A 25,077-nucleotide genomic window follows, 5' to 3' on the forward strand; every position below is an offset into this window, starting at 1 on the left:
TTATTTATGAGCCCCGGTGTAGTCACCATCTTAGTTGGGTAGTAGGATAGGAACCCACTGAGGCTTAGTAGTCTCAACCCACGATTGTTTGAATTCAGATAAGCAGGATGAGTTAGATAAAGCAAGATGGAAGGTGATCGAGGCTATGCTTGAATTATCTGCAGTGGAGGACTTTAACTTTATTCTTGCTTATGTATTAATCTGTCTAGTTTTCCTTAGTTGCCTATCCGCTGAAAAGTACTAGTTTATGGTGTTACATCTGTTGTAGTTGTAAACGAAATAAATTACCCTGGAATTTTAATGTATGACTCGACTAAATATTCTAGACAATTTAGTTGGGGTGTTACAATTATGAATTCAGTTTTGCTGCATAAGAGAACATCCCAAAGTAATAATATTTTTGTGTTAAGAATATAGCAGAATAATTAGGTTCACTACAAAAAGATTGTTGAACTCTCTACAGCTTGAAAAGAGACTATCAACCAATTACATGGAGAAGTTGAAGCAAGATATTTCTCCAAGGATGCGCGGAATTCTGATTGATTGGCTTGTGGAGGTTAGTCTCATGGCATCGGCATCTTGCACATTTCTATATTTGAGGACATTCTCATCTCAGTCCTTTCAATCAAAACATTGTTGAATGATAGGATACATACAATGTGATGGATATCTAGAACTCCTTATCATGATCCTGCTATAATCGCATTTGAAATAAATAATTTTTGTAATGACAATTTCAACATTGATCGAGACACTCTTGACCTTTACTGTAAACCTCATTGATCGGTTTCTCGCAACAAGATTGATTCAGAAACACAGGCTCAAGTTGCTTGGTTATTACTTCCATGTTCATTGCATCGTAAGTACCATTCTTTGTAATGATCTCAGTTAACATAAGTTCCCGTACTAAAAATAACTTGAGTCCCCAAGCAGTAAATCGAGCATGTCATCAGGAGTAAGAAGAGTGGTTCCACCAACAAGCAACTCTATATCAGGTCTTCCGCTTTCAGCCAATGCCTCAAGAGCTTCACGCACCTATAGGTGACAAAAAAGTAAATAAAAAATTGTGTTATGTTGCTGTTCCATGTGAATAAAGGATCATTTTTATTCTAAACACAGTTGAATATATATAAAGAAAATGCACAATCAATGTCAACTTTTAGAAAATATTTGTCTAGTTTGTAGAACTTTTATGGCAGTACCACTACCATCTAGTTATTTCAACAAGGAAAATATAAAGAGGGATAGAAGAGACAAAGGCATTCAAGAGTTTCACCTCGAGTCCATTAATGCCCCCAATGACAAACACCAAAATGACATTTTGATCAGCAAGACTTGGTTTAGCCTGCAGCATTTTTATCGAAGGATAGAAAAGGGAGTAAAAAATAATGATTAGCATATATGAAAAACTGTATGACTAAATCAAAAGTCCTGCATAGGTTAAGGAACTATAATCACCTGACCAAGGCCAAATCTTCCGAACCCACTCTTAAACAGGCGCCCCACAGTGGAAGAATGATATTCTAACCCATGCACATCGTACTTGCCCAGCACCCTTGTTAGTAGCTTATAAATCAACCCTTTTCCTACATAGGTATCCTCATCAAAATTGCCTTCCACAGTCAATGAACCATCCCTCAATGGTAGATTCTTTCTTTTCAGATTAGATAACTTATGAAGAAATTTGAAGAAGTTATCCACCCTATCACGCAACTCCAGCTTTAGTTGCATGTCATCATATACTTGTTCATTTTTATTATCATCCTCACCATCTTCATCACCCCATTTGCCCCACTGATCATCGTCAAAATCATCAATATCTAGCTCTTCAGTAGCTTCCTCTGATTTTAACTTGCTTACATTAGCTTCAAGCTCTTTCTTTAGTCCATCTAGAAACTTCAGATTTACTGCAGATGAGTTTTCTAGAAGAGCATCTACAACGGCTTCTTTTAACAGACGTTCCTCTTGCCAAGAAAATGGCCCATCAGAACCAGATGTTGGAAAGTTCTCACCTGCCAAAATATATCCGATGATCATCAACAGTAAAGCATCTTGCAAAGAAATCAACCCCTTTAAGACATCCCTTTTCCCTTTATTTATGTGTGATCCAAACAGAGCACTCTTATTTATGAGATCACCAATTTGAGCGGCAAGACTTTGACTGGTTTCTCCAGAGCTTACACTTAGAATTTTCACTGCACTGCTAAATGCATCCCATTTGGTGCAATTTGATTCCTCAAGAGCTGATAATGTGGCTGATGCTAATTGGATAATTCCTTTGTTCCTTAGCAAAGATGATTGGCTCCTGGACAATGCTTTGATCATGGCTTGCAACTCAGGTGTTGTAACAACAGAAGGACGAGATTTCACATTCACAGTAACATTTTCCCTGCGCAAAGTTTCTTGTAGCCATTTCTTTACTAGTAAGGCCCCTTCTTTTGTTCTTCTATCTAGTATAGCTTCCAAGAATGGCATGCCACGAAAATTATCAGAGGAGACAAAAGACCCGGTGAGTATATCTACTCCAGAGTGACTAGGCTTGTCATGAATTTTCTGACTAAGATTAATCAAGTCTGCAACCTGAGAATCAGACTCACCAGAGTTCCACCCGCATAAAAAAGCTTCAACACTTTCTAAAAGCCGAAAATTGTCTATTTTTGAATCTTCTTCATTAAGGATCTTTTCAAGTGGTATCTGAACATCTAAAGGAGCACGTTGAAGGTAAGAAGTACCAAGTTTGAGCTGGCTTCCTGAACCAACTTGGGAGGTTGTTCTTTCTCTACGGGGCAAAGCAGAAAATATACGGTCAATAAGTGAGTCCCCGTGACAACAAGGAGTGAGAAGATCAAGTGTGCGATCAATGAGTAAAAGCCCTGCAGACCGTTTACGGCGGCCTATGTCATAAAGACTTGACATGTCTATCAAAATTTTGCCAACAGTTTTTGACATATCACCGAGGGAGAATATTTCCATTTTCAAGTCCATCTATACCATAAATAAAAGAAAAAATGGTCAGGGTAACAGATCAGAGGAGAAACAAACAAAAAGGTACTCTAACTGATGGAAAATATTGCAGAATTTCTATACAACAACAAAATCCTATTCCAAAGTGGGGTTAGTTACATGGATTAAATGAAACTGTCATGTTCTATACCAAATTTTTGAAAAGGAAATGTAGATCAAGTTCAATTTCAATCGGAAACAATCTTAATAGATAAGTTTAATTCAAGTATTACTATTTTTATCAAAAAATGGCTTTAAGTGTACCCCAGTAAGCTTGTGATGCTGGCATGCAGCAATTCTATGACAGGTCTTTTCTGATGTAGTACAAGGTTAAAACAGGGAGAGAACCCAAACATTTAGCAAGATTGTATGTAGTACATAATACAAGAATTCTTAGAAACTTTTGTTAAGAAAAGAAAATCGTGAAATCAAGTGACCAGAAGTTGTGCAATGCACACATTTCAGCAAAAGAATGCATTTCATTTGTTACCTTGGCTGCCAAATGGTAGAGAAAGTGTGCTGTAAGAGTTGCCCCAGGAGGCACATCATCAGTATCAGAGAGCAAGCCAGTACTCAAGGGAGGCAAACCAGGACTAATGGAATCTTCATGTTCAGCTGATAAGTATGATTCAGCAACCAATCCTTCTGAAGGAAGAACAAATGCTCTTGGTGAAATGGGACATAAAATCATGGGAAAATGGTGAACAGAAATGGCCAATTTCTGCACTGTATCTGCAATATTGTCTAATGGATTGTGTTCAAAAAAATTTCTTCCACTTGAACTGGCTACAAGATGAGGAACATCCTCTCCACTGGAAGGAAACTGCAAGCGGCCTCCATCTTCAAAGTTAAGTTTTTCGTGTAAAAGGCTACCAATCTGCCCAGGTTTTTTCCCAGATTTCTTACTTAGCTCTTCATAATCTTGAACCAGTAAAGATTCATATTCATGATATGCGTCTGGTCCCAGAGGTGAATCAGGAAACACTGAATGAGACATCTGCATTTTAACTAGAATTATTAAAAAAAAAATAAAAATAAAGGATAAAAGCGAAAGAAAGCTGGTAGGAAAGAAGTGTTGGAAAAAATAATTGTAAATTGGTATTACAACTACAATGTAATATATGTAGATAAATATTTTTACCCTTATTTTTTTTTTAGCAAACTTTTTACCATTGTGTTGATCATTGCTTTTAAGGATTTGACTCATCTAAAGTATTCTTAACCGTTAATGAATAAATCAACAATTGATGTTAAGGGCATATACATAACAAACCCTAAATTAATCACTTCATCTTAAAAAAATGTTCACTTTAGAGGAGGTAAATCCTACTAATAAATAATGAATTCATGCCTTTCCCCTGGCGAAAATAACTCCCGTTATCCTGACCAATATAATTTGAGTAGAACTGAAATTATTATTGCTGATTAAATAAGCTACCTCAACTGCTTTTGACCTCTGTTGACTTATTCCTATAACATTTTTATGTATGAAGTACTAGAGACAGCCCAAACTATTTTACAACAGCAAATCAATTCTACTTCTACCATAACAATTTTTTATTTTTAAAAATAATTATAGAAACCAGCTTTACTTCTAGCCACCTCTAATTCTATCAGTCCATTACCAGCGTTTCACCTTTCCAACCAGTCACCTATTACTAAGATCTGCGTGCTAATGAACAATGGTGCAACACAACTCATTCTTCAGGGACTAGTAGTTAATTTTACCATTGCAACAGAAAGACAGAGATATCATTATAAATGCCAAGTTAATAGTGCTATTTTCTAAAACTAATTGTGATTTTATGTAAAGAAATTGATACTTGAATTGCATGGTTAAAGCAAAACTTAAATTGGAATACCATGCAACAATACTAAATTGCATAAAAAGCTAACCTCATTCTGAGAAGAAGAAAAAAAAAACATAGTTTTCATCCAGATCTAGTTATTCCAAAAATATGAACTAAGGCTTGTAAATAGGTATTTGACACAATTATATCATACATTTAAGAAAAGACACGGCACATTCAAATCCAGAGGTAAAATTGCATCTTTTGTAAAAATAAAAATAAGTATAGGTAAAACCAGCACCAAATTAATATAACTGACATAATAATACATAAACATATACAGCCAAGAGAATAAATTAAAAGGAAACCAGAAGCAAGCGGGAACAGTAAATAAGCACCTCAGAGATAGATGTGAATATAATGCAATGACGAACAACTTGATGTGACGTCAGGCAACGCAAAATATATCGATGTGCATCACTTAGTAGACGTGATGTGATAACCACAAATTTTCTTGCAGGATCAGAATTTGAGTTCCAATCACCCACCTAAATAAGGAACCATTAATATAATGTGGCAGATTTAAAAGTAGTCATAGTCTATTATAGAACAAACACCTTTGGAACACACAAAAATATGAGCCAGCATATGTAGTAAAGAATTTACACACACATGATGCCAACTACACGTGTGTTTAAATATGAGCCAGCATATGTAGTACAGCATTAATTATAAATTAATTTAAAACTACAAAAGGATGGAAAAGATATGTCTGATCATTATCTGTAAGTGCTAAAACTTTCCATTTTTGCATGCTCAAATTGATGTATCATGTATGGGAATTTCAGGAGATTTTGATTAAAAATATTATTCAAATGGGATTTAAGAGGAAAAGTTGAATATGACCTTCAATATCTGCAGCATGAAGAAGTTCCCATCTTATATAGAGATAAACTAAAAAAGTAACATACTTGCTCTATTCACATAAATAATGAAAACACTTTGAAGCTTACTGTATGCACAGAAAGACACCTTGAGAACATATGAACCTACTACTCACCGCATCGAGTACACTCATGTTTTCCAAACTGCAGACAGCTCGTGCTCCAATTTCAAGAAGTACAGGATATGCCCCAATAAATTGGAAACTCTCTGTAACTCCAGCATCTAAATAAACAATACCACCTTCAATATGCTCTGATATCTGAAAAAACACGAGGAATGATTAACATTCAGGAAATAATTAAATGAAAGGATCATAACAGTAATGCATGTACTATCTTCCCTAGCTATATAAACATAACCAAGATCTCCTCTTAAAATAGTAGAATTAGTTCTCCAACAGCTTATTGCCTTTTCATTGTGAAAATTCTCACAGAGGAAGGGTCCACAAACATAGCTCCTCAATTCACATGACAACTCTATGGCAAGCATTGCTTCTTAAATCATTAAACAGGACCTTATTCAGCTCTGAATATAAGTCACACTGACGAATGGCTCTTCATGCAACGATGGTTCCTTATGTTTACTTTTCCTTCTTTTTTCTAAGAAGCCACAATAATTATGGCTCAACAGAGTATTCCCACTTTGGACCAGCTATGGGACTTCTTAGAAATTTGGGTTGGGGATTGTCTCAACCCTATAAAACCGGCTTGCAAGGTGGGGATTGTCTCTACTTATAAACTTATGTTCAAGTCATTCCTCATCCAATGTGGGACTCTTTAACAGGACTAATCTTCTCTGGGGTGCTTAGTTAGCAACTTAAAGTTTTTCACCAAGAACGAGTTTTGCAGGAATCAAACCGCACTCCTCCCCAGAAGCCCAACGCTTCTTAACCAACTGAGTCACACCCATTAGGGTAACTACTTTTCCATTGACAATACCAAGTCATGTATTTGAATATTTAACCCTTATACATATATCAAATTGATTCAGAATTTTGCATCGAAATCAAAGAAAAAAATGGCTCAAAAATAAATAAATAAAAAACCTATCATGAAAATGAATATCAATTTGTTATTCATTTGAATGTGCTATGAATTAATTATGTGAAAGCATAATAGTAAAACAAAATTCAATTTTTTCTTGTTCAAAAGCATTGGTTTTAATTATAATGGTTTGTAGCATTCAAATACCTACCTGTCTAATGGAATCGATGCAAGATTTGATAACATCAATGGAAGCCATTTATATCTGATTCAGAACTCAGAAGAAGAGAATAAGCCAAGTGAATTCCTTTGAATGCAAATCAAATACACCAAACATGCGAGCAGTGACGGAGCCAGGAATATTAGAGGGCCTCACATTCTCAATACTTGCTCTATCAACCAAAAACCTCCTCGTCTCTGAAATTCAATGATCCAAAGTTAATATTCTATTCACAAAGCTTAAATAGAAGCGTGATGAGAAACAATTACTCACAAATATGAACACACGGTGACACAGATCAAACACATAGGACTATACTTGATAAATGTTTTACATACTATTCAGTATTCAATCTATTTAACAATCACAAACCATCATGGAGTGATTCATATGTACTGAACTTTTTTCTTATATGTACTGAACAGTTAAAAACGAATAGGAATCGAATCAAATAGGAAGATGGAGCTACACACACAGACGAATCATGCTCAGAATGAGAAAACAACACATACGCAATCATGCATTGCAACTCAGACGAAATCATTTTAGGGTTTCAATTTCAAACAGTTTTTTTTATCGAAAATGATAAGACAACAACCGTTGTTCAAAAGTAATAAGATATGAAAAATTCAAACATAATAACAATGTATTACAACAATCTAAGATCCATTAAACAAAATACAAAAGCTGTAAGTATATATCTATAATCTATCATTCTATCTATCAATCCATTATTCTATCCTAAAAGAAGAACAACAACAGAACAAGCATACTCTTTGTGAAGAATTAAAAATAACCCCCAAATTAAAACTAAACCAATTTGACAGAACAAGCAGAACAACCAAACAAATTTGAATAAAAACTAAATAACCCCCAAATTAAAAATACTCATTTGCATACTCTTTGTGAAGAATTAAAAGATCAAGCATAATAAAAAACCAAACTTTAACATGAAATGGTTGACTTACAGCCCTGTTATAGATTTCCCAAATCAAAATTTTTCAAAAACCTAAGGTGGTGGTGGACTGGTCGAGCAGAGCAGAGAAGAGAGAGAGAGAGAGAGAGAGAGAGAGAGAGAGAGAAAGGTGGTGTGGTCGATCGGTTGAGCAGAGAGAGAGAGAAATGTGGTGGTGGACGGAGCTTTTCCGATAGCGTGGCGAACGGTTCAATCTCCTATGTCATATCAAGAATGTGAGGTTAAGTGGGGTTACGTGACGAAAAACATGTTGTGATTGGTTTATTTCCACTTTCTTATATGACATGACTAAATAATGGTTGTTTATTGGACGATTGTGTAAAACTTTTTTACACCGTCGGTGCATATCAATTAAACTCAATTACATATTCCTTTTTCTCAAAATTAAATTTGATTTTTAAAAAATTAATTAATTAAATATAAATTTTTTAGTTTTTTACACTTAAAAATTCACATAAATAATTTATGTTATTTAAAAAATTCTAAATTCGAAATTTAAGATACTAAATTTGGTATACTTGTGAGACTTTGGGTAATATATATAAGTATGTCAGAGGTTCTAGATTTGATCTTCATCTCTATTGTAAACCAAAACAATAAAAAAATTCATTATTTTTGTTAAAGAAGTTTTATAATATTATAAATATGAATATAAAAAATCATTCAAAAAAATAAATTACACAAGAGATGATTTAAAAATATGAACCAAAAGTTGTGATAGAAAATATTTGAGAGAGTAAACAATGCTAATTTTTTTTTATAGAAACTACAAAATAAACATTGAGATTTTTATAAGGACCAAAAATTTATTTAACCTAAACTAAATATAAATTTCATATAGTGCAACCATGCAAGCAAAATTGGTAATCAATCATTAGTTGGTTTAGTGGTGATTGACGTTGAACTTGGTAGGGAGGATCACGGTTCGATCCCCTACAACTGCAATCGAGAGGGAATTCGAACCACTTGATGCCAGAACTGACCAAATTATCCTTAAGAGTGTTTTGGATTATAGATCTCAAATTAATTAGTTTTGGAATGTCCGTTTCGAAGTGGCCTTGTTTTCTCTCACCTATAAAAAAATAATATGTGAAGTTACTATTAGCGGCTTATCATTTTTAGCTAATTTTTTATTTTTTATTTTTTTTGAAGCAATTGTCGGTTATTTTAGCTAATTTCTGATTATTTTTAACTTCTGATTTTTTTAAATCCGTAACAAACCAATATAATATTTTTAAAAGTGATTATTTTTATAAAAAAAAACTATAACAAACATTCTCTTAGCTGATTTTTAAGTACAAAGTCAACTAATTAATAGTTTGATGATCCAAGTCTCTTTTCTTTTTTAAATTTAGTATAGTTGAAATAAGTTGCTCTTAGTATAATTTGATGATCTATGAGACTCTTTTTATTGTTGAGGCAAAATCCACTTTTGATGTTTTAAAGATTACAAACATCTTTAATTATATTTTAAATGATTCTGATCATTTTGTTATCTAACAAGTGCTTTTGAGTGGCATAAGATTAAATAGATTCTAACAAACCACTTGCAAAGTAAAAATCCTGCAAAGCTGTTTCAAGACCATTCTAAGAACATTCTTAGCAGACAGACTGCAGCTTTGACAAATAAGCACGTTTTGGAATAAGTGCTTTCTGGTTTTTCAAGTCAACTAAGAACAAAACAAATAAGCACTTTACAATGGATTTATGGACCAAATCACTACAGGAGATAATCTCTTTTGGGATCAACAACATGTGATGGAATTTAAGTATATGCTTTCCTAGTCACATATCATGAAGAAAACCATGAGCTTGATCAATTGTGGTATTGGCCAACCAATGAATACATCTGATATAATATCATGGACCAATCACAAAGGAACAACCAGATTTAAACTATGAGTTGTATTGTACTTATGCAAAGTACACAAATGGAACATTCTTCCATGGTTTGTCATAGAAGTACAATTTTGTCTTATATCCTCATGTACTATTCCAGCTGGTTTTTATTCTCAAGCTAAGGCTACTACTGATCAGCCCTTAGAGCTATTTAACAGCTGCACACCACAAGAAAGGAAGGATGAAGGTTCATCACTTTGGCTGGTGCAGTCAAGATTGTTTCAAGACTGATGCAAGACTGATCCTGCACACAGTTTTTCAAAACCAGTTCCAACTGTCATGAGTCCTTTTCTGAGCATCCAAACGGCTATATCTGATACATGACAGTGGAAGGAAGTAAGAAACAACTCATATGTACTTGGTAACAGCTCACACATATTTGGATCTTATGGATCAAAGCCAAAAGGAAATCAAGACTGTTCCAAGACTGAACAGAGAATCTGCACATTATGCAGAAGTTGTCTGCTGCATGTAGAGCACTGAGTAACAGCTCTATTTTGCCCTCTAACTGATATACTTGAAGGCCAAGCTTCAATCTCAAGCAAGCATCTATAAAAGGCAATCAAGTCCAAGGGAAAGAGCAAGAGTTTTCAAGCAATTCAAGTGATATAAATTCCATTCAATCTCTTTAGCTCAAAGTCCTTTTTAAGTCACTCTTTTGTATCATAATCTGAGTACCAACCTCTTTAGAGTGCTTTCATCTAAGCTTCTCTTTTATAGTGAGTCTGAAATTAAGCTTAGAAACAAATCATCTATATTGTAATTGCTCAAGTCAATACGTGACTATTGATTGAGTGTTGTTTGGTCAAGGTGACTAGGAAAGTTCAAAGCTCTAGGAGCTTTGTTAAGTTGTTGATCTTAGGTCAAGATCAAGGTGAATTTGTAAGTATTGGATCTGTAACTTTTAAGTGATTCTAGTGGACAAACTCACAGGAGGTGGGGACTGGACGTAACCCAAAGATTAGGGGTGAACCAGGATAACTCTTTGTGTTTATCTTCTTTCCCTTAAACTTTTATTTTCTGCAACTGTTTTTACACAGCACAGATCATTCTTAGAACAATCTCACTGAGCACAAAAATAATTTTGTCACTAACTATTAATTTTGTGACTAGAGTTTAAATTTTAAAAGGGTCACAATTCAAACCCCCCTTTCTTGTGAAAAACTTTGCTACTTCACTTATGATTTAATAGATTGATCTATCTTTTAAATAGACTTAATTGAATTAAGATGTCCAACACACTGTTGGGAAAAACCGACATAGAGAAAATAAAAGAACGCAATCAACAACACAAGAATATAACGTGGAAACTCCAAATTGGAGAAAAAACCACGGCCGTTGTCAAAACCGACAACCAGAGAATAAACACTATGTGAAAATTGTTACAACACATAGACTTCACTCTCAATCACCCCATGCCCCAATACACCCACACTCTTCAAAGTAAATATTTGAACTACATCTCAAATACTCTTAAACAAGAGCATAAGAGAAAAGCAAAAAGACACAAATATAAACTTAAAGTGTTTACAAGTGTTACTGCTTGGTGCAATTATAAACAAGGAACTTGAGGTCTCTTTATATAGCATTGAGCTCCTCCACTCTTCACTTTTCTAAGCAATGTGGGACTTCTCAAATATAATTTCCTTGACCTTTTTTTTCTTTATTAGCAATGTGAGACTTACATTGCAATCAACCCCAACAATCTCCACCTTGATTGTAATGGTCTTCAATCTTCATTATCTACACCGACAATCATTATCTTATGCTTCCATTGTCTATACCGACAATCATTGTCTTCACCGACAATCATAATTCTCATTGTCTATACCGACAAATTAAATTATCATACTCCACCATAAAGAGTATACTCCACTTGGAACTAAACCATCCCAAGAATTTTCTTCACTTGAAACTAAACCATCCCAAGATTTTTTTTCACTTGGAACCAAGTCATCCCAAGAATTTCATCTCGAAACCTCGCTGAAAATTTATGGTGCAACTTCCATGTTGGCTTCCTCCGGAAGTTCATCAGCCATCGAGATAACCACGTACCTTGCATCAATGCCAACCAATGCCTGCACGCTATCATCACACACCTTGCATCCATGTCAACCGATGCCCATGTGCCACTTGAACAACTTCAAACTGTTCTGAAACCATCTTCAGGCCATTGTTAGGTTCCAACAATTCCAGTTTAGTTACATCACCTAGTAAACCTTGTATCACTAGTCCAACCAAACTCATGTCACTAACAAGTACCCACCCGAAGATCCACAACTTAACCAAAACATGAGAATCACCACTAGTAACAGATGCATAACCAATAATAGTAGAACTATCTAACAAGTAATCTACCTACTATCTATGCATCAAAGTTCAAGAAAATACCTCGCATTGTGTTAAAAGAAACTCACCCATACCTTGAACCTTACAAGCTTTCCGTCACCAAGATGAACAACTCCACCTTCAACTAGCTATAGGGATTCAAAAGTATTTCTTCTTCAAACACATGTGATAGGAGCTTCCAAAGTCAATATGACTCAACACTCCACCGATTCCCAACTTCCACTAGCACCGCATCCTCATAAAAAGTTGTTGTTTCAGACGTAACCCGAGTATTCTTATCACCGCCTCTCCAGACTGATGTTGAGTATTATTACCACCGCATCTCCAGGCTGACCTTGTGTAACCCTGATTGCATCAGCACATCCTTGACTTGATTTTCTACAAGCCAAACATCAATTTTCTCTAGCCTAAACTTCACAGCGGAACTCCCTCCTCCTGAATCAAACCAAGAGCTCTGATACCAGTTGTTGGGAAAAACCGGCATAGAGAAAATAAAAGAACGCAATCAACAACACAAGAATATAACGTGGAAACTCCAAATTAGAGAAAAAACCACGGCCGTTGTCAAAACCGACAACCAGAGAATAAACACTATGTGAAAATTGTTACAACACATAGACTTCACTCTCAATCACCCCATGCCCCAATACACCCACACTCTCCAAAGTAAATATTTGAACTACATCTCAAATACTCTTAAACAAGAGCATAAGAGAAAAGCAAAAAGACACAAATATAAACTTAAAGTGTTTACAAGTGTTACTGCTTGGTGCAATTATAAACAAGGAACTTGAGGTCTCTTTATATAGCATTGAGCTCCTCCACTCTTCACTTTTCTAAGCAATGTGGGACTTCTCAAATATAATTTCCTTGACCTTTTTTTTCTTTATTAGCAATGTGAGACTTACATTGCAATCAACCCCAACACACACTTTACTCTAGCCTGTCCAGTTTAGTTCCCTCAAATGAGGATTCTAGGTCCCATTTGTTTTAGTTTTTAATAGAATTAATAATTTATTTTGAAAAAACAATGATGTTGGAAGAGTTGGTAAAATTTTTCTCCGATTGGGGATCCGAATTGAAATTTTTTTCTCCACGGGAATGCGGATGGAGGAGGAACCCCTGAGAGAGGTTTGGAGATGGGGACGAGATTTTTTAAATCCTATTTTGTAATTAAAAAAAACCAAAATAGCATTAGAATTCAACATTCAACCAAAATACAATTACATTCAACCAAAGTCATTACAATTCAAATAAAATACCAAGTCTTACAAGTCAAGCAAAATACCAAAACAATCCAAAATGTTATAACATTCAAGCAAAATACAAGTCATTACAATTCAAAACATCCTAGTTAATGTGAATCCATTGTAACTAGCTAGCTCCTAAACCTCATCATCGGAAACAACATAATCTACCTCGGGATTGTACAGGTCAAGAAAATAAGTAGCCCAGTTGTTTCGCAATTCATACATCTCCTCCTCGGTTAATGACGTGGGATCATCGAACACCTACAATACATAAACATGATCAAGAATGAAGCATATGAGAAGTGAGAAGGCTAGGATTAAAATGATGCCATTATAATTCCAAATACAAAACACAGCTAGGAAACTACAACAGCTAATGCAGCTAGGAAACAGGACAGGAAACACAGCTAACTACAACAGGAAACACAGCTAGGAAACTACAACAGCTAAGACAATTGTGAGAAATGTCAAGAATTTCTAATTGTAAGATACTTAAATCATGAATAATTAACTTTTTTACGGTTTGAATCTGAAGCATCAAAATTATAAGAATACTTATTCATTCTTTCACGTCGAACATATACCGAAAGAAAGATGCAGCCACAATGGATTTTATTTCCGGTCATTTTTACATCAAGTTTGACATAAATAAACCATATATTCAGTAAATTTCCAATCTCTCTATCAAGGCTATATAAACACTGGCCTTCTTTCTTAATTTTATTATAGTCCCTGCATTGCATCTAAACAAAACATAAAACATGTCAAATAGAAGAAGTTAGAAGCAAAGCGTGTGAGAATTGAGAACATATAAGAATTACTTTAATTCAAGTTTTTTAAAATAAAAAACTATGGATTAAGCATTACTCTAAAATCAAGAAGGTAAAATCTGAAATTAAAGTTGAAAAAAAAAATGGATTGTCAATTTTTGAATAGCCATAAACTTGGTAATTCAAATGTGGAAGTTTCTCCAATACAAAGGAAAAGCAGCTTATGAAGTAATGAGATATGTCTTTGGCTTGCTGAAAACCTTTGCAAACCGGATAATCTTTATATAGAATCTTCACATCTCTTTTCATTTGTATTGGAGAAACTTCCACATGAAAATTGCAAAGGAAGTTAATGCAATGATAATGTATTGGCATTGCAAATAAAAAGCACAAAAATTACCTCACAAAGACCCAATTTTTTCTCGGGATCCATGTGATCTCATTAAATTTTTTTACCCTGCCATTGAAAACACACTAAAAATTAAATGAATAAAATGCCATCAATACAGGAAATAATGAAATTGAGAGGAAAACATTACAAAAAAAAAAAAAAAAAGAAAGAGAGAAGATAAAAGCAAATCAAGAGAGAACCGTGGAGTTTTTTTTGGCGAAATCCGGATATTCTAGTACCCGCATGCTTATTTTTCACCGCTGCTGCAGAGAGAATTAAGAAGAAACCAAAAAAACCAAAATGTCAGATTTATGGCGTGTTGGGATTAGAAGCAAATCTAACTAAAGAAAATCCTTAGAACAAACAAAAAGAGAAGTAGAAAAGTTTGGAAAATCGAACAGAGAAATATTGTTGAATAGAGTAGAAGTCAAAAGAGAAAACTACCTTACTAACCGGTTGAAATTTGGAGGAAGTTATGCCTGTTTTGATTTGGGAAAAAAGAGAAGATTTTATTTATCTTTTGTATAGTAACTGGCAGGGGCAAGGAGATTGTATGGCACAATGAATTGGGTTGTTTGAATTTTACAAATTTTACAAGTATAATACATGTCTGACTTCTATGTCCTTGTTCCATATAATCTCTTCCAAGATATTACGAGGCGTATTGCCTTCATTCTCCAACCGGAATTCAAAAGGTCCTACGTAATGAATAGGTGGTCCAGTTGGTGGTCTTCTCCTTATTCTTATACCTTGCGTAGCAGCAACCTCATTATGAAACATTCCTACTTCCCATTCCTTAACTTTGAGAGCATCAACCACGGATTCGCTGGACGTGGCAATTGAAGCTGAACCTTCATTAGGCTCCACCTAATCAAAAACACAATTATCACAAAGTGCTTCGCATAATTGCATCAACATACACTCCGATTGAAAACATATATGATATATCAGTTAAAAATCAACTAAATTCACTAGACACGACTATTGTAGCTGAACTTTCACTACGTTCCACCTTAATCAAACCACCAAATAATCATAAAAACATGATAAAAATCGAAAAGGGCTCGCTGTATATAAACCAGAAAAATAATATGCATCAACACACTCAAATTGAAAACATATATCAGTTAAAATTCAACTAAACTAACTAGATATGGCTAATGCAGATGAACCTTAATTATGCTCCACCTTAATCAAAACACCAAATAATCTCAAAAACATGTTAAAAATCAAAAGAGTTCATCATAACTAAACAAAACAAACACATCAGAACAGACTCCAATAGAACAAATGAACACATATATCAGTTAAAAATCAAATAAATTCACTAGATGTAACAATTGCGCTAAACCTCAATTAGGGTTTACCTTAATCGGGGTAGACAATTGTGGAATAACCTGCCAAATATATCATTGAGAATGATAACCAGTCCATGAATCATGAATCCGAGGGAAGATACGTTTCACAAAGCAATAAGGTTTTTGAACTCCTCCTAGAATAATAGTTTTAACTACACAAAATATCCTGCCAAAAGTTCAACATGGTGGAATACATCATGGATTCATGGTTTTGTGAGTTTAAATAAGATGAATGGAATGAAATGAACAGATGAAATTGAGACAAAAGAAATTATTGTTAAAACATAAAATATGTTTGCAGTGTGCACCCTCATTATGAACAATAAGCATCAAATAATAACTATCTATCTATTATCTTATATTACAAAAACAGACACAATTTATATATGTTTACGAGACACAAGTGCATCAGTGCTTGCAAAAGCAGGGTAGGGTTTGTTCAATCTTCACAACAAAATAGAAAATTCTGATAGTTGCTCCGCTAATTTGTCAAATAAATAAGATGATTGGAAAGAATAATAAATGAGTGGTGAACGAAAATCAATTATTGCAGCAGAACCTCCTCCTATAAGCTGTAGTTTATGACAGTAATATTTAACAAATGACAAAGTTTCATAATTTACCTCCTTCAACATAGAAATAACTGAATCAAAATTGGTACCCCTTGCTAAAGATCTTGTAGCAGCAGCCTGAACAGAAAGACACATCAGTTTGATTTGAGAATCAGACAGTGGTAAATATCACTATAGTGGAGTAAAGAATGTAACCAACCTGGAATCACTATAGTGAGAGTGAGGTTTACCTTAATCAAAACACTAAATAATCACAAAAACATGATAAACAAAATCATCTACAACATATAACCCAGGACATAAAACCCCAAAAATTACAATCTTTCACCAAACAAAAAGAAATTAAAAAATTTGAGAATAGAATCAGTACCTGTTTGTGTTTTTAGTTGTAGTGAGAGGAACGATCTGAGAGAAGCTTCAATTTGTTTCACTGAACTTCGATTTGGGACCTAGGGTTCGAGAACCACCGAGAGAGATGACGAAATTGACAGAACGAGTGAGAGAGGACGAGTGAGAGTGAGGGATTGTCCTGATTGAGAGAGTTTCGAATCGAGAGAGGGATTGAGGGTTTGTTGTTCTTGAGGTTTTGCTAAAATCGCGTGCCCTTCCTTTTTGTTCTCGAGCGCTTGAAGTTCGCGAGACTGGTGCACTGTGTTTTCTCAGTTAGTCACTTATTTGGTGTACTGTGTTTTCGCCATAATTACAATATTGCCATCGCGTTCAGTTTTGTTTCTGGTGATATTAGAACCAGATGTAACAAGTTATGTCTATATATTTTTCCCTTCAGTGGATATTAGTACCAGATGTAAACGTTACTCTATATAGCGTTTTACATCTGACATATGCTCGTCAGATGTAAACTACTTGTGTAATATGTCATATTTGTACTAGTGATAACATTATGGGTAAATGATCATTTACCCCCCTGCAAAATAAGCAAATTTTCGTTTACCCCCCTGTGCATATTTTTTTTCTGTTTACCCCCCTGCAAAAAATAAATTCTCTCATTTTGCCCCCTGGCTGTACAGCAGGACATGTGACTGTGCAAATCTACTGACGTGGCTTGTACACATGGAAAAAATCATTTATATTTTTTTAAAAAATTCCACGTCAGATTTTTTTTTTATAAAAAATAAATTTTTTTTCCTACAAAATAAAAAAACCAATTTTCTTATTTTCTTTTCCCAAAATTAAAAAAAAAATTCCTACAAATAATTTTTTTTCCTACAAAATTTTAAAAATTATATTTGTTTTCCTACAAACGAATTTAAAAAAAAAATTCCTCCCAAAATAAAAAAATAAATTTTCTTATTTTACTCCCAAAATAAAGATTTACTCCGAAATAAAGTTTATTTCCAAATTAAATATTTTAAAGATTTATTTTCAAATCTCTTTAAATTAAAAAAAACATAATCTTTAATTTTTAAAAACAAAACTTTATTTTTTTTGTTAATCTCTTTGAATTAAAAAAAAAAATAGAAGAAGAAGTTTTATTTGTGTTTTCCTCTTCTACCAAAATTATATGTGATATTAAATTATGCAGCAAAAAAAATTAAGCAAAATTATGCTTCAATTCTTATGTGATATTAAATTGTGCAGCAACCTTAGCTTGTACTATATTGCAGCACTAAATTACGCAGACAAAAATAAAGATTCTATTTTTTTTAATTAAAAGATATTTGAAAATAAATCGTTAAATTCTTTATTTTGGGGACAAAATAAGAAAATTTAATTTTTTATTTATGCAAAAAAAGTTATTTTTGTACGAAATCTTTTATTTTTTTTTTATTTTGTAGGAAAAAAATTATTTGTAGGAAATTTTATTTTAAATTTTGGGAAAAAAAAATTCGTTTTTTTTTTTTGTAGGATTTTTTTTTAAAAAAAAAAATTATGTGACATGGAATTTAAAAAATAAATATAAATGATTTTTTCCACGTGTACAAGCCACGTCAGCAAATTTGCACAGTCACATGTCCTGCTGTACACCTAGGGGGCAAAATGAGGGAATCTATTTTTTGCAGGGGGGTAAACAGAAAAAAAATCTGCATAGGGGGGTAAACGAAAATTTGCTTATTTTGCAGGGGGGTAAATGATCATTTACCCTAACATTATAAATGTATATTTAAGTATTTTATAAATTATTTTCAATTATATTTTCACACAATATGTGTATAAATTTGTTTATATATGATGTTTATTACTGTCATAAGACTCGCAATAATATTTTAAATTTTTTTATTCGGTTTTATAATTAAATTTACTCTTTTTTTTAATAGTTTGATTGAAAATAATAGAAATTTGATATTTTTTTAGGTTGATGGATCATCACGAGAACTATGGGGATCCGCGAAAATGAGGATAGAGGAAGAATACTCCCAGAAACGGGGAATGATATGTGGGGATGGAGAATATTTTAGATGGTGGGGCAAAGAGTGATAAAGTATCATCCGTTTATGACAATTATAACGTCATCAGTATTGTCCAAAAAAACATCATAGTCTAACATTTACTATTACTTAAGAAAAAATACAGATTGTATTAGGAACAAATTATTCACAAAATTTATTTGGCTTAATTAGTTTATTGGTTCCTTAAAGACATTTTAGATTTCACAATGGTCCCTTAAAGAAGAAAAAAAAGGTCCGGATTGGTCCCTGTAAAGACACATCAGTTTCTCACATTGGTCCTTTCCGTCAATTTTTAGAAAAAACGTTAGTTTTAGTTTACTGAATTGTGGATGTCATTAAGTGTAAGTAGTCCACCAAAAACCTTATTAATTTTTAAAATTTTAACCATTGAAATTTTTTATTATATTTGAAGTTAAAATTTAGGCTTAACTATACATTTGGTCCCTTACGTTTATTTTAGGTTTCAATTTGGTCCCTTACGTTTAAAAAGTATCAATTTGGTCCCTTACGTTTATTTTAGGTTTCAAGTTAGTCCTTTCCGTCAATTTTGTCACATGTGGCAGTCAATTTGCATATGTGGACTGACACGTGGCACTTGGACACGCTGACACGTGTACTGTTCAAACGGTGTTAGTGACAAAACTAACGGAAAGGACTAACTTGAAACCTAAAATAAACGTAAGGGACCAAATTGATACTTTTTAAACGTAAGGGACTAAATTGAAACCTAAAATAAACGTAAGGGACCAAATGTGTAGTTAAGCCTAAAATTTAATGGGAAGTATCAATATGACAAACATATATGTCTTTAAGAGACCAATCCGAACCTTTTTTTCTTTAAAGGACCAATCCGAACATTTTTCTTTAAGCGTTCATTGTAAAACCTAAAATGTCATTAAATGACTAATAAACTAATTAAGCCAATTTATTTAAAGATGCCAACTCTTCCAACATCATTGATTTTTCAAAATAAATTATTATTTCTATTAAAAACTAAAACAAATGGGACCTAGAATCCTCATTTTGAGGGAACTAAACTGGACAGGCCAGAGTAACAAAAGTGTGTTTATGCTTTTAAAAAAAAAAAACACTAAAGTGTGTTTATTTACAGGGCGTCCGATCCTTAGTCAAAAAGTCGCTGCTGACTTTCTTTCACAATGGCAAATGAATGCCTTTCCAGCCAAATTAATGTCTATTCAAACCACAAATTATTCTATATTTCTATTCAATTCAATTTAATTTGAGTTAAATTTTATGTCTAAGTACAAAATTCTATATTTAATTTTTAGTATTTCTAGTCATACAAAATTATCTAAGTTTTAGTTTCTTTTATTGAATTACTAAGTATTTTTGTATGATTATTTTTTTAATTATGTTTAGAATATTATAAATAAAAAATTCGCAAAAAATAACTAAAAATTTAATTTATAAGTTCAAACTTTTGTTATTTTATATATTAAATTTTCTGCGTTTAAAAATTTATATTTAATTTGTATCAAAAAAATTATTTTTAAAATATCCTTCCCTAAAAAAAATCTAAATTTTAGTAAATCATATTTTTATTATATTTCTTAAGCAGACTTGAATAAAATGATTTAAAATTTAAGAGTGTAAAAATAATTAAACAATTTTTTTGTCAGGTAATCTAATGATTAGAAGTTTTATCCTTAAAATGGATAAGTGGGGCGTCCGTGGTTCGAACTCCAACTCTACATATAAAATGTGATGTCCGTACAAACTAAGCTAAATTCACATCATGGTATACAAACAAATTTAATTTTAACAAAACTAAATAATTATATGAAGACTAATTAATTTAGTAGGCTCATTTTGTAGGAGCTTAAAAGATGTACCGTAGTATTTAATTTCTGTTCTAGTTAACGAAGTCCTAACATATATATACACATCTATACTATAGTAGCATATACAATTCAAATCATAGTACTTCACTTACAAGCATAGCTTTAATTCATAACTTCCTCAACAACTCAAATTAACTTCTTTTGACACATGGAATTAGAATCACTACTTCCTAAGCCAACTAACAATGGTGGCATTAAGCAATACTTGAGAAGAAGGCACTACAAGCACCTAGAAGGAAGTGGGAAAAAAATGAAGATCATAAGGTTAAAAAGGAGCACACGTAAGTTTTGGAGAATCAAAACAATTCCAAGGCTGAGATGGGTGATTAAATCACCTTTGAAAATGTTGTCAAATTTTAAGAATGTTTATGTTAATTTGAACTTTATGTTAAAATCTTTGAACACTGGTGGGAAACAAATTCCAAAAGCTCCTCAAGTTTCTAAGGATTATGCTAGTGATGCGTTTGAGGTTAAGCTCATATATGAGATTTCTAAGGCCTTCATTGCTTCTCATGAACTATTTCCAATGTAATATGCATGTAATTTTTCACCTCTTTTCTTTCTTTAATTACTTCTCAATTCTCATGAACTATTTCCAATGTAACATGCATGTAATTTTCTATACTTTTGTTTTTCATGTAATTTTTTTTCCACCTCTCATTCTTTGCATTGTGAATTTTTCTTTAATTACTATGTATTTTCTTTTTCATTTACTATCGAGTGGACTGGAGTAACCTAATTAATAGTGAATCAGTATAAAAATCATGTGTTGATCTTATCTTGTTTTTTCTCTTGTGATGTCATTGTCTTTGTGCGAAAAATTACAAATCCCATTTTCTTGTGTTTCTTGAACCTTCCCTAACCTCTCTATGGACTTTCCAAGCAAACTCATAGACATCATTACTATGTGTCATCATTGTGACCTTTACTATCATTATTAATGGTAAGGTGACTAGTAGCTTTACTCCTAAGAGAGTACTCAGACAAGGAGACCTTTTATCCCCTTATCTTTAATTTTCATATTATGTGCAGAAGTGCTTTCTAGTCTAATAACTCAACAACATGATCAAGGCAATATTAAGGTTAGGGTTGCTCAAAAAGGCCCCAACCATTCTCATCTCTTCTTTGTTGATGGTAACATCATATTTTGTGGGGCTACAAGAAATTAAATACCTTCATGAAGTCTTTCAGCTGTATCAAAAGGCCTCTATATACAAAGAAATTAATATTTTAAAATCTGAGATTATGTTTAGTATAAATGTGATGAAGGACCAGAAGAAGAATCTTAAAGAATGGCTGCATATTTTTACTACTAATAGGATAACAATACCTAGGATTGCCTGCAGATAAAAAAAATAAAAAATTATATTTAAGTTGGTCGCTGATAGTGATAACATTTGGAAAAAATTAAGAAATGTTTGTCTTTTGTTTGGCGAAGTGTTCGTATGAAACTTACAGCTCAAGCCGTTCCTAATTATACATGCTATGAGCTGTTTTCTAGTGGCGGGGAGTCTGTGTAAGCAAATAGAAAATCGGTGTGATCCGTCCGGGTACACGGTTGAACCCGAAAATCGGTGAAACAAGTTGTAAGCCGGATCAGGTTAGAGCTACAATTAATATTTCAAAAAAAAAATGGAAACCGAGTTCCTTTGGGAAGTCTGTAGTCGTTTTTCTTTGTCAATTTCAATGTGTTCAATTCTTTGTGGGTGAATTCTCTATTTATAGGCAAAAAAACGCATCCATAATTCGCTGAAATCGTGGCACGATGCCTCTGATACTCTACAACCTATTTTGTTTTTGCTCCCATTGTGGCACGAGGGTTCCCATCGTTGCACGATTTTGTCTGTGCTAAAATGCTTGATTTTTCATCTTTTTCACCTTATTTTGTGTTTTTTCTTCAAACTCTTGACTTGTCTTCGAATGGGCTAAAATCCTTGGGTGTTTACCATAATGCTATGGAAACATTGGATCACATTTTTAAGGATTGTATTTGGGCAAAACATGTATGGTTTGACTTAGTGTTGAATATCAATTTTCGAAGTAACACTCGGCGGCAGAACTAGAAAAAATAATTTGGATGGGCCACTAAAAAATTATAATATATAAATTAAATACAAAAATTGAGCCAAAAAATTGTGTCGCATATAAAATATCAGTCGTAAAAAGCACAAAGACTCTATTTGGCATACTAAAATTTGAACTTACGACTTATATATAGCTTATAATCTCATATTAAAAAAAGACCTATTTGGTAACTTTTTTTTCATGAGTTTATAGCTTAGTTTTACTAGCTTATAGCTTATTTATTTTGTTCCTATTATCTTACTTGAAAAATTAAATATTAATTAAACTTAATTTTTTTTATGTCATTTCATATTTATAAACTCGTTTAATTGCTAATTCTGATTGTACCGAAGACTATAACTCAATTAGTTATCCGCTATTTTTTGTCAAACAAAAATCAAAGTTGATCATCATAAAATTAAACTGCATACTACATTTACCGAGTGACTTGAAACTATTAATAATAGATTATGAACTAATACTTCCACTCAAGGACGGAGGCTAGAATTAAATTTAGACGGACCGAATTTAAAAATATAATTTGGTAAAGAAAGCACTATTTTGGGAGCATAACATATACAAAAAATTATAAGATAAATTTAAAGTTAATATTGTGAATCTACATTTTATGAAGCACCGTTTTTAATGGATCTTCTTGACCTTTATTTTCACATTTATTGTAATTTTGTTAGCCAATGTGCTTTGCCATAAATTTTTTGACTTTTTGCTCAAAAAAGGGAAATTATAGTCTCAAAAAGTTATTTTGACATAAAATTCAATATTAAGTCAATAAATTACTTTTTTGGTACAAACAAATAACATATTTTAAGGTGGAATAATCAGCTTGGATTAAAAACTTGATATTTTAAAAATAATTATCAAAACGAATCAAACAAGATATTATATGTTAATATTTATATTTATATATTATTAAAAAAATATGATTAAAGCAAGATATATGAATAGTGTCATTTAATCAAATTAGCTCTTATAAAATGAGACTGGAAGAATATAATGTTGGAATATTTTATGATATTCCAATAATATTATGTGGGCAAATATCTTTATATAATTATATTAGCTGTTTATCAATTAGGAGCCTTAATTGATTAAGTGATCAAATAAAGTTAAAAGGCTAATTAGATTTCTATTTAGAATTAATTAAGTAATTAATTAATTGGATATGAGCTTAATATGAGTGGATGTCAGGATGACCCATTTCGGAATAATGGGAACCCTAATTGGTCATCACCTTATATATAGGCTATGGTCCTCAATATACCGTACATGAGCAATTAATCTATTCTCCCCATCTGAAGAGAATTCAAGGCATTAGGGTACCGGTTGAGGAAGAACCAATCTAGCCGCCATCTCTTTGTGTTTTCAGGATCACTGCAAAGGACTTATCACTATGGATCCAGGTATTCCTAAAGATCATCTTGTCGATCCTATGATTTTATACATTTTTCTATGACTATTTTGTTTCCGCACTAAAGTATATGTCATAATATGTTTACATTTATATATGTGTTTAATCCTAATTTTAATTCTAACATATAACACTAATCAAATGTTCAAAGACGGGTTGTTCTACGGCTCTGTTTGGTAAAAATAAGCTATAAGCTAGCTGATAGCTGATAAGCTAGCTTATAGATGAAAAGCTAGCTTATAGCTGATAGCTGATGACTGGTAGCTTATAGCTGAAAAGCTAGTAGAATAAAATTAAAGTGTTTGACAAATTTAGCTGTCGTAAGTACAAAATGACATAAAAATACATGGTTAGTGGGTAGTTTTTTTTTTTGTAAGTGTTAGTGGGTATTTAGGGTGTGTTTGGTAACACAAATAAGCTAGCTTATAGCTTATTATATGAGCTTATAAGCTTGTTTCAAAAAATTAGAGGTGTTTGGTAACAAGCTTTTTGTACTATCTTATAGCTTTTTTTCAGATGCTATTTCAAGTAGCATTTGAGCTTATAGCTTATAGCTTTTTACACTTTATTCCATTTTTACCCTTTAATTTAATAACTATCCACTCTAAAAAATAAACTACCCACTATCAATTATGTAATTTTATATTTAATAACCACTTTAAAAGCTAATTTTACCAAACATTTTAATTTCAATAAGCTAGCTTTTCAGCTATCAGCTATAAGCTAGCTTTTCAGCTATCAGCTAGCTTATCAGCTATATGCTAGCTATAGCTTATTTTTACCAAACAGACCCTTATTATAATTTTTA

General features: G+C 32.7%; 2 protein-coding genes and 1 long non-coding RNA gene across 3 annotated transcripts; 1 reads left to right on the forward strand and 2 right to left on the reverse strand.

Annotated features, from left to right (window-relative positions):
* Nucleotides 1-389: 389 nt before the first annotated feature.
* Nucleotides 390-8,186, reverse strand: LOC123887992 (sec1 family domain-containing protein MIP3). The gene is made up of 8 exons (XM_045936926.1): nt 7,910-8,186; nt 6,933-7,138; nt 5,854-5,997; nt 5,192-5,341; nt 3,494-4,000; nt 1,459-2,985; nt 1,277-1,345; nt 390-1,035 (listed from the first exon to the last, which is right to left on the reverse strand). Exons 2-8 carry the CDS (start codon nt 6,978-6,980, stop codon nt 907-909), a joined length of 2,574 nt encoding a protein of 857 aa, XP_045792882.1. The 5' UTR covers nt 6,981-7,138; nt 7,910-8,186; the 3' UTR covers nt 390-906.
* A 5,208-nt stretch (nt 8,187-13,394) lies between these two features.
* LOC123887993 lies at nt 13,395-17,211 on the reverse strand. Its single transcript, XR_006801911.1, has 6 exons — nt 16,877-17,211; nt 16,558-16,623; nt 15,944-16,100; nt 15,021-15,443; nt 14,000-14,839; nt 13,395-13,676 (listed from the first exon to the last, which is right to left on the reverse strand). It is a non-coding gene; the product is annotated as an uncharacterized LOC123887993 (long non-coding RNA).
* A 3,713-nt stretch (nt 17,212-20,924) lies between these two features.
* On the forward strand, nt 20,925-21,308 carry LOC123892286. Its single transcript, XM_045942086.1, has one exon. It carries the CDS (start codon nt 20,925-20,927, stop codon nt 21,306-21,308), a length of 384 nt encoding a protein of 127 aa, XP_045798042.1.
* Nucleotides 21,309-25,077: the final 3,769 nt, after the last annotated feature.

Source organism: Trifolium pratense, linkage group LG6 (genome assembly GCF_020283565.1).
Source record: "Trifolium pratense cultivar HEN17-A07 linkage group LG6, ARS_RC_1.1, whole genome shotgun sequence".
Lineage (NCBI taxonomy): Eukaryota > Viridiplantae > Streptophyta > Magnoliopsida > Fabales > Fabaceae > Trifolium > Trifolium pratense.